At 44.5% G+C, this 17,050-nt stretch overlaps 1 protein-coding gene across 1 annotated transcript in view; it reads right to left on the reverse strand.

The window, feature by feature from the left end:
• Window positions 1-3,958: 3,958 nt before the first annotated feature.
• USP12 (ubiquitin specific peptidase 12) overlaps window positions 3,959-17,050 on the reverse strand; it is a 144,703-nt gene continuing 131,611 nt past the window's right edge. The window contains exon 7 of the mRNA XM_070520440.1: window positions 3,959-4,201. Coding sequence (XP_070376541.1) covers window positions 4,018-4,201 — 184 coding nt within the window. The 3' untranslated portion in view covers window positions 3,959-4,017. The remainder of the gene's footprint in view (window positions 4,202-17,050) is intronic.

The following is a 17,050-nucleotide window of genomic DNA, read 5'->3' on the forward strand; positions in this document are numbered from 1 at the left end:
ACCCATCTGATCTTTGAACGTTTGTGATCCCAGAATACTGGCTGCCCTCCCAATCGATCTCAGATTTCAAATCTGAGCCCTCCACCTCGCTGCGTTGCCCCAGCCCCACCCACCAGCTTTCCCGGCTCCTTTGACAGGTGGTGGTAATTTTTTAAGGGATGGTGGTCAAAGAGTGTCTTCAAGTTCCCTAAGTAGAACATAGTGGCTCCCTAAGGAGAACCACAGAGAACATATAAAGGGCGTTGGTCTTTTATGACACAGTTATTTGCAGTTCTGTTCAGTGTGCAAAGATACATAAAATTTCTTCAGTTCGATTTTTCATTAAATTTTTGTGAGAAATGTTTAACAATAACCAATTACAAAAGATAAATAAGTTTAAATTGTTATTTAAAAGGACAAACCTCAGATGTCACTCTAATCGTCTGCTTTAATCTCCTCTCATGAGCTCTGAATCCGAAGACCTGACTGTCTCCTGGCTCCCACCAGCTGGGTGTTCTGAGGGGTCGGCTCAGCGGTTCCTCCCTGGGGAAGGAGCCACCAGCAGTGCATTTACCCGCCACGACCATGTCCTCCCTTCCACCTCACCTCCTCATCAATCCAGTCACCCAACATGGAGCGTCGTGTCTCCTCCACAGCCCTCAGATCCATCCGCTCCACTCCATTCCCGCCAACCCCGCCTCAGTTAAGGTTCCCTTCTTGTCACACCAGGATTACTACAAAGGGTCCCCATCTCTCTCTCTCTCTCCTGAACCTTCTCCTGGTTGCTGAGGGAGGGATTGTGATACAGCACGTCTCCCTCTCGTCCTCAGCAGCACCCTCAGCACCTCTGGGGTGCAAGGCTGGCTTCTCAGGACAGCCACCAGCTCTACCCACCCTCCCGAGCCCCCCGCACCCCTGGGCTCCAGCTCCACAAACAGCTCATGGAATGCGCATGACTTGCTCCTGTCAGTCCCGTTGCACCCGTGACTCTCTGCCTGTGTTTTAAATATAGGTTTTATTGCTATCTAAGTATGGTGAGGCCCACAGATCAGGAGACAACTACCACGGAGAAGATAGTTGTTACTCACAGTTCCCAAGAAGAGGGTCACACCGCGCTATGCAGGGCCACCCAGGGAAGCACTGGGGTCACTCAGGGTGCAGGGGGCAAGGGGAAATTGTGGGCAAGATCCTTTCTTGTGGTTTCTGGGGAAGGAACGGGTGAGGCAGGGTAAGTGGAATTAGGATTGGCTGGTTTGAACAATTTTAGCTGGCTCTAGGGCATAGGGGCTGACACTAGTCGGTTGGTACCTGGCCCTTGGGGGCTTAGGGCAGGTGGATAGTGGCCTGGAGTGTGAGAACCAATAAAGGACGTGGTGGGGGTGCGGGCTCTGGATTGGCTGGTTTGCAGATGAGAGGTGCGCTCCTGGGCCAGTCTTTTGCTTTCTCTAGGAACCAGCTAACCCTGGAAGAGGTGGTCCCTCTCTGGTCAGCAAGGCCCTAGATGTCAAAATATCAAGTACAAAAGCTAGGAAGCATGTTTAATACATGCTGGGATGCCCTTCTCTTCATCCATGTCATGACTGATGGGCAAGATGTCACAGTGCAAGGCTCTAGAGGCTCCCACGTGACCTCAGTCGGCCAGGGAGCCTCTCTGAGCCTTGGTTACCCATCTGTGGAGGGTCACGGGACCAGACGTGGCTGGTGGCCAGCACTGCGCTGGGCATGGAATCAGCACTGAGTGGATGTCAGTTTCCTCCTCCCCAGCTTTGTCCTTCCAAGAGAGAGCTCAGGTGTTCCTTCTCTGGGATGTCCTCTGACCCCTCGGCCTGGGCTACTTGTCCCCCTCATGCCATGCACTTGCCTGTATCTCAGCACTTATCACACTAGATTGCATGTGTCCATCTGTCTGTCTGTCTCCGCTGTGAGACGGGGAGATCTTGAGGGCAGGAAGGGGTCTTCCAGAACTGAATCCTGAGGGCCCACCACAGACCCTGGCTCCTGGTCACAGGGCTTGCTCGGCAAACATTTGCAAAGTAAATGAATTAATCGTGGCTTTACAGTTTCCAACACCTCCCAAAGGAATGTTCCATGCAGGCCCCTCTGGGGACAGACACTCATGCTTCCTCATCCTGAGTCTCCGTTTGAAGCCAGACCAAGCCATTAGCACAGCTGCACACGGGGGTGGCAGGCACCAGCTGGCGGGGTGCATCTCAGCTCTGGAGTTGATTTCCCGAGCAGACCCTAACACGTGTGTGCGCCAGCCACACGGGAGCGCTTTCGCTAATGAGGAAACGGCACCTGGCCTCAGCCTGCGGGGACTAAGCGACACACTCTCCTCACCTCCGCCCACCCAGCAGAGTCCCTCGCCTCCAGCCTGGACAGCAGGCTCACGTGCCCACCCCTGGGACCCCTCTCCCAGCAAGGGCCCCACACATACCCCAGACCAAAGCCGGGCTGTTTCTACTAGAAACCTTGGTGCATGGAAATGGATGGCATTGCATCCAGCAAGGGAGAAATATCACATTTTTAACCAATTCTTAATGAAAACGTGCCATTGGACGTGCTGAGGCTCTCCCAGTGTGACTAGCAGAGGCCATCATGGGCCCTTGTCCTAGTTAAGTTTTATCACCCTCCACTCTGCTCCCAAAATAACAGCCGGGGCCTGAGCTGCTGGGTGGCGTCCACAGACCGGCTCCAGTCCATGGGGTCTTTTTGCCCAAACATTCCTCCCTCAGCTGTCGGTTGCCTTGTGACACTTGTTCCTGGGAAAGAGAGTGAGAAGGGGGTGGGGGTGGGGGAGGCACCCCCAGCGACTGCTTCTGATGCTTCTGATTTGTGTGCTTTCTGGAAGGTGAGGGGCGGGGTGGCAGGCAAGGACAGCTGCTAATTCCCAACCCCACGCCCGGCTGCCCGCCACGCAGCACCTCAGATGCCCGAGCCCCGGGGGGAGCAGGAGCAGCTGCAAGGAGCAGAGTGGCAAAGCGCTGCTCATCCAGTCTTTCAGAAGCATTTATCCAGCTGTTAGTACTTGCCAGACAGCGGATAGGCGGGGAGGGTACAAAGAGTAAAAATAGATTTTCCTCAAGGCACTCAGGGTCTAGCCGAAGAGGAAATAAGCAAAGATGCAAATAAAATGCAACACAGTAACTGCTATAGGAAGTGCTCCTGATCCAAACTGGAGGGAGTCAGGGGGCCTGCTGGTGGAGGCGAGGCCTTCGCTGAGTCTTGAAGGAGAGACGTCAGCCGTGTGAAAAAGTGTCAGCCGTGTGAAAAAGTGGGAGGAAGGGAGAGAAACCAGACTGTCCAAAGGGACGAGCAAGAGAGAAGCGGCATCGCGTGGTCGGAAAACCACATAAGCCAAGTGTTCACAGACCTCAGGCTGTAGATCCACGTGAGGGCACATCCGTTATGCTGGCATGTGCTCAGATGCAAGAAAGATAACCCACAGCTGTAAGTCACTCAAGCCAGGGCTGTCCAAACTTTAGAGTGCATACAGATCACCCAGGGATCTTATTAAAATGAAGACTCTGATCGAGAAAATCTGGGGCGGGGCCCGAGATCTTGCATAGGCTTTCTGGAAATGCAGAATACAATTGGCCAATAGAACTGGCAATATACTCAAATGAGCTGTGGACCAGACTTCTGGAAGCAAGGATTAAACATCGAGGAGAAATCTTGTCTCACGTAGCAAGATGCCTGGACAAGGTTGTTCCATGGTGGGTCCCGTGGCTCAGCATTGTCACCAAGGGCTCAGGCACTGCTTCCTCAGCACAGCTCTCCTCCTTGTCTGATGCTCTTATAATCAAAGTGTGGCTGTTACAGCTCTCGACAGCCAGTTCTCCCACAGTATAGCCTCAGAGACAAGAACAAAGGCAGCTTCTCCCCACAGGCCTCTTTCTTTTGCCCAGGGAGAAAAATCTCTCCCAGAAAATATATACATATATATATATACACACACACACACACATACACATTGATCTATTTATCTAGCTAGCTAGCTAGCTATCGAGATTTATTATAAGGACCTGGTTCATACAATCATGGAGGCTGAGACGTGCCAAGGGCTACAGAAGGAGGCAGCAAGCTGCAGACCCAGGAGAGCTGATAGTGTAGTTCCAGTCCAAGTCTGTAGGCCTGGAAACCAGGAGAGTCGGTGGTGTACATTCTGGTCAGAAGGCTGGCAGGCTCTAGACCCAGGAAGAGCTGATGTTTCAGTTTGGGTCTGAAAACAGAAAAAAGCCAACGTTCCAGTTTGAAGGTTGCCAGCCTGTTTGTTCTATTCAGGCCTTCAACTGGTTGGATGAGGCCCACCCACGTTAGGGAGGGCCATCTGCTTTACTCAGTCTCCTGATTTAAATGTTAATCTCATCTAGAAACACCCTCTCAGAAACACCCAGCATAATATTTGATCAAACATCTGGGCACCCTGTAGCCCAGTCAAGTGGACACATAAAATTAACCACCACACCTCCTGGCAGGCCCCCTCTATGTTTCGTTGGCCAGAAGTGGGTCATGTGCCCACTCATGAACCAATTGCTGACAAAGAAAAATAGGGTCCCATGATGCCTCAAACAATCAGGGCTAACCCCGCCCCAGGTTGGACCCAACTTCTGTGTGCATACTGCCACCAGCATCGGACTGAGCAAAACCAGGGTTCTTTAGCACAGAAGAAGAGGAGGAGTGGCTATGAGCAGGCAAGCCACAGTGCCACAGAATTAAGAGCCACTAACTGTGGCTCTTAGCTCCCACCTCTACGGCCGGGCCCCCTCTGTGCTTCCACTTATATCCAGCAGTCCCAAAGTAGTGTCTTCCGTTTCCTCGGATGCAGTCCAGGGTGCTACTCACTACCTCTACTCTCCTTGGGCCTAACTCTGCCATGTAGCCCACTGCTTTAAGCTGTAGATCTCTGTTGATGGACCTCAGATTTCGTGTGACCCAACAGCTTGGCAGACACTGAGAAGTAGGAACGAGAACAGCTCCCATAGCAGGTTTGCTTGGCCAGGAAGTGCCGGGGTTTAGGCGATCGCTCCTCGGAGTAACACTCACAGTCTTTTTCTCCCCATAGCCCACACCTCATCACTAGGGCTGCATCAGAGCAGGTCTACATGCCAGCCTACATGCTAGACTCTTCCTAAAGGCACTACTCCCTGTCTGTCGTGTCAGACCCCTCGATGAATTCTCTCCAAGGCCTCAGAGCTCTTCTTCCTGTTGTGACTCCCTTCCATCAGCCCGTGCTCCACACCCTGGCCCCAGACTCATAGCTAAACACTCCTGCATCGCGTGGAGCCCAGTTGTAGGTGTCGTTTGACTGTTTGCCACAGGGTGCTTCTCTGCCCTCATTTAAATCAGTAGCTATAAATAGATACTTGGGATGGGCGGGGAGAGGCATCACTTATTCTGTGGGCCAGACCTACCTCATCTCTGCTGTCTCAAGATGATGCGTTCAGTTACACGCGAGTAAGTAGGAAGTTTTAGTGTGGGTAAAGGCGGAGTGAGGCTAGATCATAGAATTATCCTGGATACACACTAAGGAATTTGGAGTTATCCCAAAGGTCACAGGGAGCCAAGTGATATAGGATTTAATCTGGGAAATGGCATAATATGACTTGCATTTCAAAAAGTTCCCTCTAGGACCCATGTGGAGGATGAAGTAGAGGAAGATGGTGACGAAAGGCAAGATGACCGTTGCCCATGTAGTAATTTAGGTGAGAAATGAGCAAGGTCTGAGCAAGAGCAGGGTTCATGGGGTTAGGGAGAAGGAAATAAGCATGAAACATGTAAAAGGAGGCTGAGTCTATAAGACTCCAAGCTTTCATGAACGACTTGACTCGGGAGTGGTGAAGCAGAGGGAGTCAGCGGGGCCCCTCCAGACAGGAATGGCAGGAGGGGTACCAGGCTCAGGGAAATATCTGTTGCACTCGGCTTTGATCACATTGAATTTAGATCATCTGTGGGACATCTAACCATTATTATATCACAGTCTTACATGCAAGAAAGAAATTTAAGCTGGAAAAATTACAGAATCGGGAGTCATCATCATATAGTTTAAGTTATTTGTACGGATGAGATTCCCAGGGAAAGAGAAAGATACAGTTTGACACCAGATATAGATACAGTATTTCTGGGCATGTAAAGAGAGGGAGTCTGAGAAGGACGCTTAGAAGCAGTGGCCTGAGAGGCAGGAGAAAATCAAGAGACAATGGAGTATTTCCAGAGGGAAGTAGGCAATTGATTCAGGAAATTTGTATTGAATATCTACAGTGTAGCAGGCACTGTTCCAGGCCCTGACAGAGAGGAACAAGGCTGACATGGGCCCTACCTTCATGAAGCCAGCAGTCTAGAAGAGAAGACAGGCATTAACCAAGAAAGGAGGGCTCCTGGCAAGATGGTGAACAGCGCCGGCTGCTGGCCCCTCCCCCAGCACAACCCTGGAGATACCAAAGATCGACAAGGAAAATGCATGGATTTGAAGAGCTAAAGCAAAGACAAAGACAAACCCTTAGGGAAGGGGGGGGGGTGTTGACCTGGTATGGAGTAGCCTGGGAGAGGAGGGCATAGGACCATGACTGAGGAAGAGGCCACATTGTGCTCTTTTCTCTGCCATAGAACCTGAGTGGTTGTTGCCTGCCTTCCAGCCCTTGCAATGAGAAAACACCACAGTAAATTTGTGGCAATAACAGAGGCCAGTGCAACGAGAGGGTGAACAGGTGACAACCGGGGAAAACTGATTAGCCCTCGAATTTCCCTCCTCCCCTGTCCTTTACCTCCCCCACAGCTCAAAGACTAGGTAGCTACAACAAGGAAGGCAATTGCTCAGAAGGCCAGGCAAGACGTACAGAGAAGACCCCTCTGAGACAAGGTCATCTTGTGAGGGGCACTAAATGGCTGTCCTCGAGAACTGAGCCTGGGCCCACGAGAGCTCTGTTCTAAGGCAGGCACTGTCACCACAAGCTAGGAAGTTTATCAGCAGGAGCGCATGAACAGGGCCAATTACTACAACAGCAACAATAATCCTCATATTATCTAATGCTTGGTTTTCAACAAAAAAATTACATGCAAAGAAACAGTTAAGTGCAGCCTGTACTCAAGGAAAAATGCAGTCAATAGAAGCTGACTGAAGGGAACCAGATGCTGGATTTAGTAAGCAAAAGTTTCAATGTTGCTACTAAGAATACGTTCAAAGAAGTAAAGGAAACTATGTCAAATAACTAACAGAAAATACTATGTCAATGACTGTTACAGACTGAATATTTGTGCCCTCCCCAAAATGTTTATGTTGAAGCCCTAACACCCAACGTGACTGTATTTGGAGATAGTGCCTGTGAGGAGATGATAAAGGTTAAGTGAGAATAGAAGAGTGGGGCCCTACTTTGATAGGTTTGGGTCCTTATAAGAAGAGGAAGAGACACTTGTTTTCTCTTTCTCTTCACCATGTGAGGACCCAGCAAGAAAGCAGCTGTTTGCAAGCCAGGAAGAGAATCCTCACCAGAAATCAGCTTTGCTGGACCTTGATCTGAGACATCTAGCCTTCAGAATTGCGAGAAAATAACTTTTTGTTGCTTAAGTCACCTAGTCTATGGTTTTCTGTCAGCCCAAGCAGACGAACACAATGACTGAACAAAATCTCAATAGAGAAGTAGAAACTATAAAAAAGATTCAAATGGAAATTTTATAGTTAAAAAGACAACAACTAAAATTTAAAATTCACTAGATAGGCTCAGTGGAAGATTATAGATGGCAGAAGAATCAGTGAAATTGAAGATAGATAAATAAAAATTATCCAATCTGAAGAACAGAAGGAAAAAAAGATTGAATAAAAATGAACAGAGGGGCTGGCCTCATGGCCGAGTAGTTAAGTTCATGCGCTCTGCTTTGGGGGCCCAGGGTTTTGCCAGTTCGGATCCTGGACGCAGACATGACACTACTTATCCAGCCATGTTGAGGTGGCGTCCCACATGCCGCAACTAGAAGGACCCATAAATAAAATATACAAGTATGTACTGGGGGGATTTGGAGAGAAAAAGAAAAAAAAAAGAGAGAGAGAGAGAGATTGGCAACAATTGTTAGCTCAGGTGCCAATCGTTAAAAATAAATAAATGAATAAAAATTTTAAAAATAAAATAAAAATAAATGAACAGAGACTCAGAGACCAGTGAAACATCATGTGTACCAACATATATGCAAGAGGAGTCTCCAAAAAAGACGAGAGGAAGAGAAAAGAAACTATCTGAAGAAGTATTGGCCCAAATTTTGCAAATATGATAAAAAAAAAATTCATCAAGAAGATATAAAAAGTAAAAATATGTACGCACCTAACAACAGAGCCCAAAATACATGAAGTAGAACTGGCAGAACTGAAAAGACATAGAGACCATTCCACAATTATAGTCAGAGAATTCCATACTCCTTTCTCAGGAACTGACAGCAGTAGACAGAAAATCAATAAGGATATTAAAGACTTGAACAACAGTCCTTCCCCAAACAGCAGAATTACACACTCTTTTCAAGCACCCATTAGACACTCTCCAGGATAGACCATATCCTAGACTATAAAACAAGTCTCAATAAATTTAAAAGGAATTAAATGATACTACCTATTTTTTCCAGCCACTGCAGAATTAATTGGTGGCCAAAAACAGAAAGAAAATTGGGAAATCACCTACTATCTGAAGTTAAACAATATACTTCTATCCCTGGGTCAAAGAAGAAATCACAAGAGAAATTCAAAAAATATCTTGAACTGGGTAAAAGGGCAAACACAACATAAATTTATGGTATGCAAGGAAAGCCATGCTTAAAGACAAAAATTATAGCTTTAAATACTTACATTAGAAAAAGATATCTAAAATCAATCATCTAAGTTTCTGCCCAAAGAAACTAGTAACTGAAAAACAAAACAAGCCCAAAGCAAGTAGAAGGAAATAATCAATATCAGAGAATAAATCAATGAATAGAAAACAGAAACACAATAGAAAAAATCAAGCAACCAAAGCTGGTTCTTTGAAAAGGTCAACAAGATTGATAAATATTTTGCTAGACTAACCAAGATAAAAGGAGAGAAGCTATAATCATACATCATGAATGAAAGAGGAAGCATTACTACAGATTCTACAGAAATTAAAAGATGATAAAGGAATATTATGAATAACTTTATGCCAACTCCAATTTGTGTATTTTTCTCACACCACGAAGCAATTCTCCAACATCAGCCGAGTATCCTACAAATTTAACTCAATTCTGACACTGTCTACCTGGAGATACCATCAGATCCCACAGGTTAGGGGCTCAGTCCTACAAGACTGCTCACCCCGTGCCACCAACTTCAGGCACCAATCACAAGTCCAGGTTGTCACCTGTGCTTCATTCTGACTGGCTATAGATCAGAGGTTTCCACGACCCTTCCTTGGGTTTCATTAATTTGCTAGAGTGGTTCACAGAACTCAGAGGAACATTTTACTTACTAGATTACTGGTTTATTACAAAGAGATATAATTCAGGAATAGCCAGATGAAAGAGATGCATAGCACAAGGTATGGGGAAATGGGTGCAGAGCTTCCTCGCCCTCTCTGAGCATGCTGCCTCCCAGCACCTCCACACATGGTCACACATCCAGAAGCTCTCTGAAGCCCATTTCTTTCGGTTTTTATGGAAGTTTCATTACATAGGCATGATGATGAAATCATTGGCCATTGGTGACTGAACTCAATTTCCTGCCCCTCTTCCCTCCCTCTGAGGTTGGGAGTGGGGAGTGAGACTGAAATTTCCGGCCCTTTAATCACACGCTTGGTTCTGCTGGCAACCAGTCCCATCCTTAGGTTCCCTAGGGTTTTTCCAAAAGTCGTCTCATTAACATAACAAAAGATACTTTTATCACCCTCATCACTTAGGAATGCTCAAAGGTTTTGAGAGCAGGGACAAAGACTAAATATATATTTCTTATTATAAACCACAATATCACACCAACAAATTACACAGCTGAGATGAAATGGAAAAATTCCTGGGAAGACACAAATTACCAAGACTGACTCAAGAACAAATAGAAAATCTGAAAAGACCTATTAAAATGTAAAGAAATTGAATTAGTAATTTTAAAATATTGCTAAAAGGAAAACCAAATTCTGGTGATAAATTTGGTAATTTCGACCAAATATTTAAGGAAGAAATAATACACATTTACACAAACTCTCCCAGAAAACTGAAGAGAGAATATTTCCTAACTCATTCTATGAGGTAAGCATTATCTGATACTCAAACCAAACAAAGAAATTTTAAGAAAAGGAAGCTACAAATCAGTATACAAAATTTTAAACAAAGTATTAACAAATAGAATCCAACAATATATTGAAGGATAACACATCACGGTCTAATGGAATTTGTTCCAGGAATGCAAAGTTAGTTTAACATAAGAAAATCAATCAGTGTAATTCGTCATATTAGTAGAATAAAGGACAAAATGATCATCTCAACAGATACAAAATTTTTTTTACAAAATCCAACATCTATCTCTCAGAAAAACTCTCAAGTAGGAATAGCAAGGAACTTCTTCAACCTGATAATAGGCATTTACAAAAATCCGTAAGCTAATATCATAATTAGGAGTGGTTGAATACTTTCCCCTAAGATCAGGAACGAGGAAAAGATGTCCTCTCTCACCACTTCTGTTCAACACTGAACTGAGGGTTCCAACCAGAGCAGTAAGGCAAGAGAAATAAATGAAAGGCATGCTGATTGGAAAGGAAGAAACAACATTTTTATTTTTCATAGGCAACATTATTTTATATGCAGAAAATCTTGAGAAACCTATAAAAACTATTAGAACCAATAAACAAGTTTAGCAGGGCTGCAGAATCCAAGATCAACATACACAAATCAATTGTATTTCTCTATTTTAGCAATGAACAACCTGCAAATGAAATTAAGAAAACAATTCCATTCACATTTTAGTTGTTACTAAAAATATGAAATTGGGATAAATCTGGCAAAAGATGTTCAAGGCCTGAGCACTAGATTTTCCTTTGCTGCATTGTAAACCGTCACAACCTGAGCAGCTTGGTAAAGCTCTCACAGCTTTTGTGAGTCAGGAGTCTGATCACAGCTCCATCTGAACCCTCTCCTCAGGTCTCCCAGGCTGCAATCAAGGTGTCGGCTGGAACTGTGGTCTCATCTGAAACCTCTTAAACATTCAATCAGCTTGTAGCGGAATTCAGTTCTCTACAGAACCCATGGAAGCTTTCATCCTCTTTTGTGTGTGTGTGTGTGTGTGTGTGTGTGTGTGTAAGGAAGATCGTCACTGAGCTAACATCTGTGCCAATCTTCTTCTATCTTGTATGTGGGATGCTGCCGCAGCATGGCTTGATGAGCAGCGTGTAAGTCAGTGCCCAGGATCCGAACCCTCGAACCCCAGGCCCCCAAAGTGGAGTACATGAACTTAACCACAATGCCACTGGGCCAACCCTGAAGCTTTCATCCTCTTTGAGGCCAGAGTGTCTCTCTGGTGCTTCATCCTCTTCTAAGAACTCCCCTAATTAGGTCAGGCCCACTTAAGATTATATTAACCTTTTATTAACTCAAAATCTACTGATTAGTAACCTAATTACAGGAGTGAAATCCCGTTATATTCATGGGTCCTGCCCACACGCAAGGGGAGGAAATTGTACCAGGCACGTGTACTAGGAGGTGGAAATCTTGGGGGCCATCTTAGAACCCTGCCAACCACAACCCGTATACTGGAGACTACAAAACATTGCTGTGAGGAATTAAACAAGACCTAAGGAAATGGAGAGATACATCTTCTTCATGAGTTGGAAGGCTCAATGTTAGCAAGATATCACATCTTTCCAAATTGGTTTATAGATTGAACACAATCAGAATAAAAATGCCAACAGGCTTTTTTGTAGACATTGGCAAGCTGGTTCTAAAATTCATATGAAAATGTAAATAGCCAAAAGACCTAGGAGAGCCAAAACAACTTTGACAAAGAAGATCAAAGTTGGAAAATTAACGGTACTGAATTTCAAGACTTAGCATAAGGCTACAATTATCAAGTCAATGCAGTAGATAAACAGATGAATGAAACAGAATATTCAAGAAACAGACTCACAGGTATGTCGATAACTGATCTTTTACAAAGATGTAAAGGCAACTCTGTGGAAAAATGATCCATAAAAGGAAAAGGGATACATTAGACTTAGTCAAAACTGAGACTTCTGCTTTTTGAAAAATATTATTAAGAGAACAAATAAACAGCTACAGACTGGGAGAAAATATTTTAAAATTGTATGTTTGAGGGGCTGGCCCCGTGGCCGAGTGGTTAAGTTCGTGCGCTCCGCTGCAGGCGGCCCAGTGTTTTGTTGGTTCAAATCCCGGGCGCGGACATGGCACTGCTCATCAAACCACGCTGAGGCGGCGTCCCACATGCCACAACTAGAAGGACCCACAATGAAGAATATACAACTATGTACCGGGGGGCTTTGGGGAGAAAAAAGGAAAAAAATAAAATCTTAAAAAAAAAATTGTATGTTTGATAAAGAATCTGTTTCTAGAAGATATATTTTTAAATAAGTTTTTTTCTTCAGTTTTATTGAGATATAATTGACATACAGCACTATATAAGTGTAAGGTGTACAGCATAATGATTTGACTTACATAATTGCAAAACGTTTACCACAATGAGTTTAGTTAACATCCGTCATCTCATATAGATACAGGGGAAAAAAACAAAAAACTGTTTTCCTTGTGATGAGAGCTTTTGGGATCTACTCTCTTAACTTTCAAATATACCAGACATCAGTGTTAACCATAGTCATCATGTTGTACATTACGTCCCCAGTGTTTATCTTATGACTGGAAGTTCGTACCTTTTGACCACTTTCATCCAATTTCCTCCCTCCCATCCCCCCAAACTCTCCTGCTTCTGGTAACCACAAATCTGATCTCTTTTTCTATGAGTTTGGGTGTTTTTAGATTCCGTGTATAAGTAAGATCATAGAGTATGTGTCTTTCTCGTCTGATTTATTTCACTCAGCATAATGCCCTCAAGTTCCATCCATGTTGTTGCAAATAGAATATATATTTTTTAAAACTCTTAAAATTCAAGAATAAAAAAGAAAACAATTCTTTTAATGGGCAAAAGATATACAGATGATTAATAAACACATGAAAACATGCTCAACATCACTAGTCATTATGGGAAAAGTGAATTAAAACCACAAATACACTACACATCTCTTAGAATGGCTAAAATTAAAAAGACTGACCATACCAAGTGTGGCAAGGATATGGAGCAACTGGAACTCTCATTTAGAAGATAGTTTGGAAGTTTCTTAAAAAGTTTGACGTAAACCTATCATAAGATTCAACAGTTCTATTCCTAAATCTTTATCCAAGAGAAATGAAAGTAAATAGCCACACAAAGATTTGTACATGAATGTCCACAGTAGCTGTAACAGCCCCAAACCGGAAACAACTGAAATGCCCATCGACATGTGAATGGAAAACCAAATTGTAATATAGCCATAGTTTTCAGTGGAATTACAGGGAATAAACTACCGACGCATGCAACAACATGGATGAATCTCAACATCATTACATGAGTAGGAGAAGCCAGACCAAAAGGCATACATACCGCATGATTCCATTTATTTAAAATTCTACAAAATGTAAACCAACCTAGAGTGACAGGTGCAGATCAATGAGACAGAGAGATGGGGAGTGGGAGGGAGAGACCACAAAGGGGCGCCATGGAACTTTTGTCAGTGAAAGAGGCGTTCATTATCTCAACTGTGGCATGGTTTCATGGATGTATACATGTGTCAAAATATATCAAATGGTGTGCTTTAAATAGGTGCAGTTTATCGTCTGTCAACTCTGTCTCAACAAAGCTATTTAAAATTTTTCAAGTTCAACATGTTTGACAAGAATACTTCAGACTTCACATTGTCTCTCAGCAGGTACACGATGTCAAGTTGTCCCTGTATTAGTGATGCTATGTTTTGCTAATATGGGAGGGTGGCGACTGCCAGATCTTTCCATTATAAAGTGCATTTTTCTTTTTGCAATTAGTAATTGATTTAGAAAGTGATACAATGGCACCAGGCAAATAGCCTCTTCCTCAAATCCTTTTCACCAAATGGCTTGTAACAGGAGTCAGGAAAGTATTTCTGTAAAGTTCCAGATACGAGGCTTTGTGGACCATATTCTCAATGCAATTACTCAGATCTTCCATTGTAACAAAAACACAGTTACAGGCAATCTGTAGGTAAATAAGCGTGGCTGTGTTCCAAGAAACCTTACTTATGGACACTGAAATTTGAATTTCTATAAATTTCATGTGTCAAGAAATATTGTTCTCTTTGGATTTTTTTCCACTTTCTAAAAATATTTAAAACGTTCTTAGCTCATGGGATGTACAAAATCAGGTGGTGGGCTGGATTTGACTGGTGGACTGTGTTTATAGAACACATTTATTGCCTGAATCAATGATTTCATTGAGGTTTGCAAAATGGTAGTTTTCTAATCCAATCATTCTTTTCACAAACACTAGCTGGCACTAGTCTGTAAAGAACTGCTTCTCATCAGTTAGGAATGAAATGCACTTTCTCCTCAAAAGGCAAGATAAATAGTTAATTCTTTCCATTTAATTACAAATTTTCACAGAAAAAAATAGTGTAACTGTCATAACATGTCATAACATGTCAGGATTGTAAATGATTTCCTCTCCCTTTCTCCGGAAAACTATACAGCCATGCATTTTTATTTATTCAATAGTTAATAAAATATTTATTTATTTATAATCAATCTTAGTATTTTTTTCTGATGCTCAAATTGTCCCAAATTTGGCCATTAGGAGACTCCTTCATGTCGGCCCCTGTATGTTTTTGGTACAACTCCATTAATCTTTGTCAGCTTCCTTACTTTTGGCACATGACACCAGGCTCACCTTGTATTTTCTCAGTGCAAACCTGGAATCAGCCATTTCTCCAAAAGCCCTGATTCCCTTAGTGAGGATCTGTATTAGACTTAAACAAAAATACTAAGAAACCAGGTGTGCTCATTGCTACTGTAGTGTCATTGTTTCTAGGCCTTTCAGTGGACATAATTTGTGTCGATATTGCCCCGCAGTGCCCCAGACACTCTCCAGCCGGGAGAAGATGAGGGTCGGGCGGAGATTGGATGGAGGTGGTTAGTGGAATGGAAGGGTTCCCTCCAGAGAGCTGTCAGGGCTGTGGTGCTGCCCCTCGCCCTCATGGAGAAGGAGAGGCGGAGCTTTCCCCCCACCACTTCCCAGCAAGTGAGGGGACTCCAGCCTCAAGACGAGAGCAGGAACAACGCCCAAGGGTGAGGCAGGTTTGACAGACCAGCTGGGGAGGGATTATTCCCTCTGCTGCAACCCAGTCCTCAACAGCTGAACAGCAGAGTGAGCAGTGTGAGACCCGAGAGGCCGCGTGCTCCCAGAGATGTGCTCTGCTGGCCGGGATCCCTCTCTGCCTCTCCAGTCAGCCTCAGCTGGGATAACCCGGTTGGTGAGTCAGGTTACCAAGATTCCACCCCATTCCCCACCTCCCTGGCCTTCTTGCCTTGCACAGCCTCTCTCTGACTCTTAAAACTGGGTGCCTAGTGAGGAAATGAGGCTGGTACGCCACTGTGAAATGAAGTACACTCTCTGCTCCCTCCACTTATGGATTTAGCGGCTTTTATTGGGGCATTTCTCACAAATGTTAATGGCTTCGAAGACCAAGGACAGCAGCTGTGTGGCTCGAAACTGCTAATTGACTGTCTGAGACAGTCGAATCGTCAAAGCCAAACCCTGGATGTCAGGAGCCCCAAGTGAGTTCCTGGTCTTGTACGGACATGATGTTTGGTTACCTCCTTCTCACGCCCAGGCTTTTGAACATGTTCTTTCTCTTACTTGTAACTCCCACCTCTCCCTGAAACCCCCCACCCCCCGCCCCTCTCCCCGGGACACCTTCTCTGACCGTGCCAGCTCACACTCCTAGCTCACATCTCTGACCCTGCGGCACTTGGTCGAGAGCCAGCCCCAGATCACAGACCACTCCAGGGGCGTTTTCTCGATTTGCCTTCCGTTGGTTTTGTCAGTAGGTCTCACTCCCTTAGCTGAGTCTTCAGTGCTTGCCCTGGTGTCCTTTCCTAACTCTGCCAGTTCCAGGGCCTCTTATATTAAAATCTCCAGGTAGATAATTTTCAACATTGAAAACAAAAGAAACATTTGTGTATGTTTGGAAAACTATGCAATAAAAAGTAAATAAAGAAAGAAATGTGAGGCCCCTCAGAATATTAATCCTGGTTCCAGGCCCCCATCCCAACCCTCCGCCACACTCCATGAGTCACTCAGGGCCATGTGGCAAGATTACTAAGCATAATTAAGTAATGCAGCTGACAAACCCTTTTCAGATACAGTCTGTTGTGCTTTAACGTGACGTACGTGATCCTAAAAATCGCCACAGCGCACACAATCACTCAGTAAACAGCACAGGGCTTATGGGAGTAAATGGAGATGAGGAGCGACTCTAAATGTCATCAGTGACATATGCCAGACAACGTAGGGCCCTAATGAAAGCAGCCGCACAGTTTTAACATGATACATGATTAATAAATACAAAAATATTACAATGGAGAGGGCACTTCACCCTGAAAATGACCTGAAGTTTGCTCATGGAGGGGCTGCGACAGGTTGAGGCTTGCCTGTTGTTGTGACTGGCAGACGGAGCGTTCTCTGAACTGAAACCTGGGCACAGAGAGATGTGACAGCCCTGTGGATGGCGGGGCTTATTGTCCTTGATTTTCCTTCGCACCAACTATCAGAAGGAACCTGAAATCCTGACGCACGTTTTTCTGCCTAGAGACACAGGTCCTGTGGGGCACGTGTGCGTGATAAATACCCATCTCATCAAAAATGAAAATCATATCCAATAGTATAGACTTTCTTACAGTTAACTTCTGTATCACTGCTGGAAACTTGTTTCAGACTCTCTTGTTTTCCTCATCTGCACTCAACGCTTTGAAAATTGTAGCAAATGCTTGAAACCACTACACCAGCCATTACAGCACTAAA

This window comes from Equus asinus, chromosome 11, assembly GCF_041296235.1.
Source record: "Equus asinus isolate D_3611 breed Donkey chromosome 11, EquAss-T2T_v2, whole genome shotgun sequence".
Lineage (NCBI taxonomy): Eukaryota > Metazoa > Chordata > Mammalia > Perissodactyla > Equidae > Equus > Equus asinus.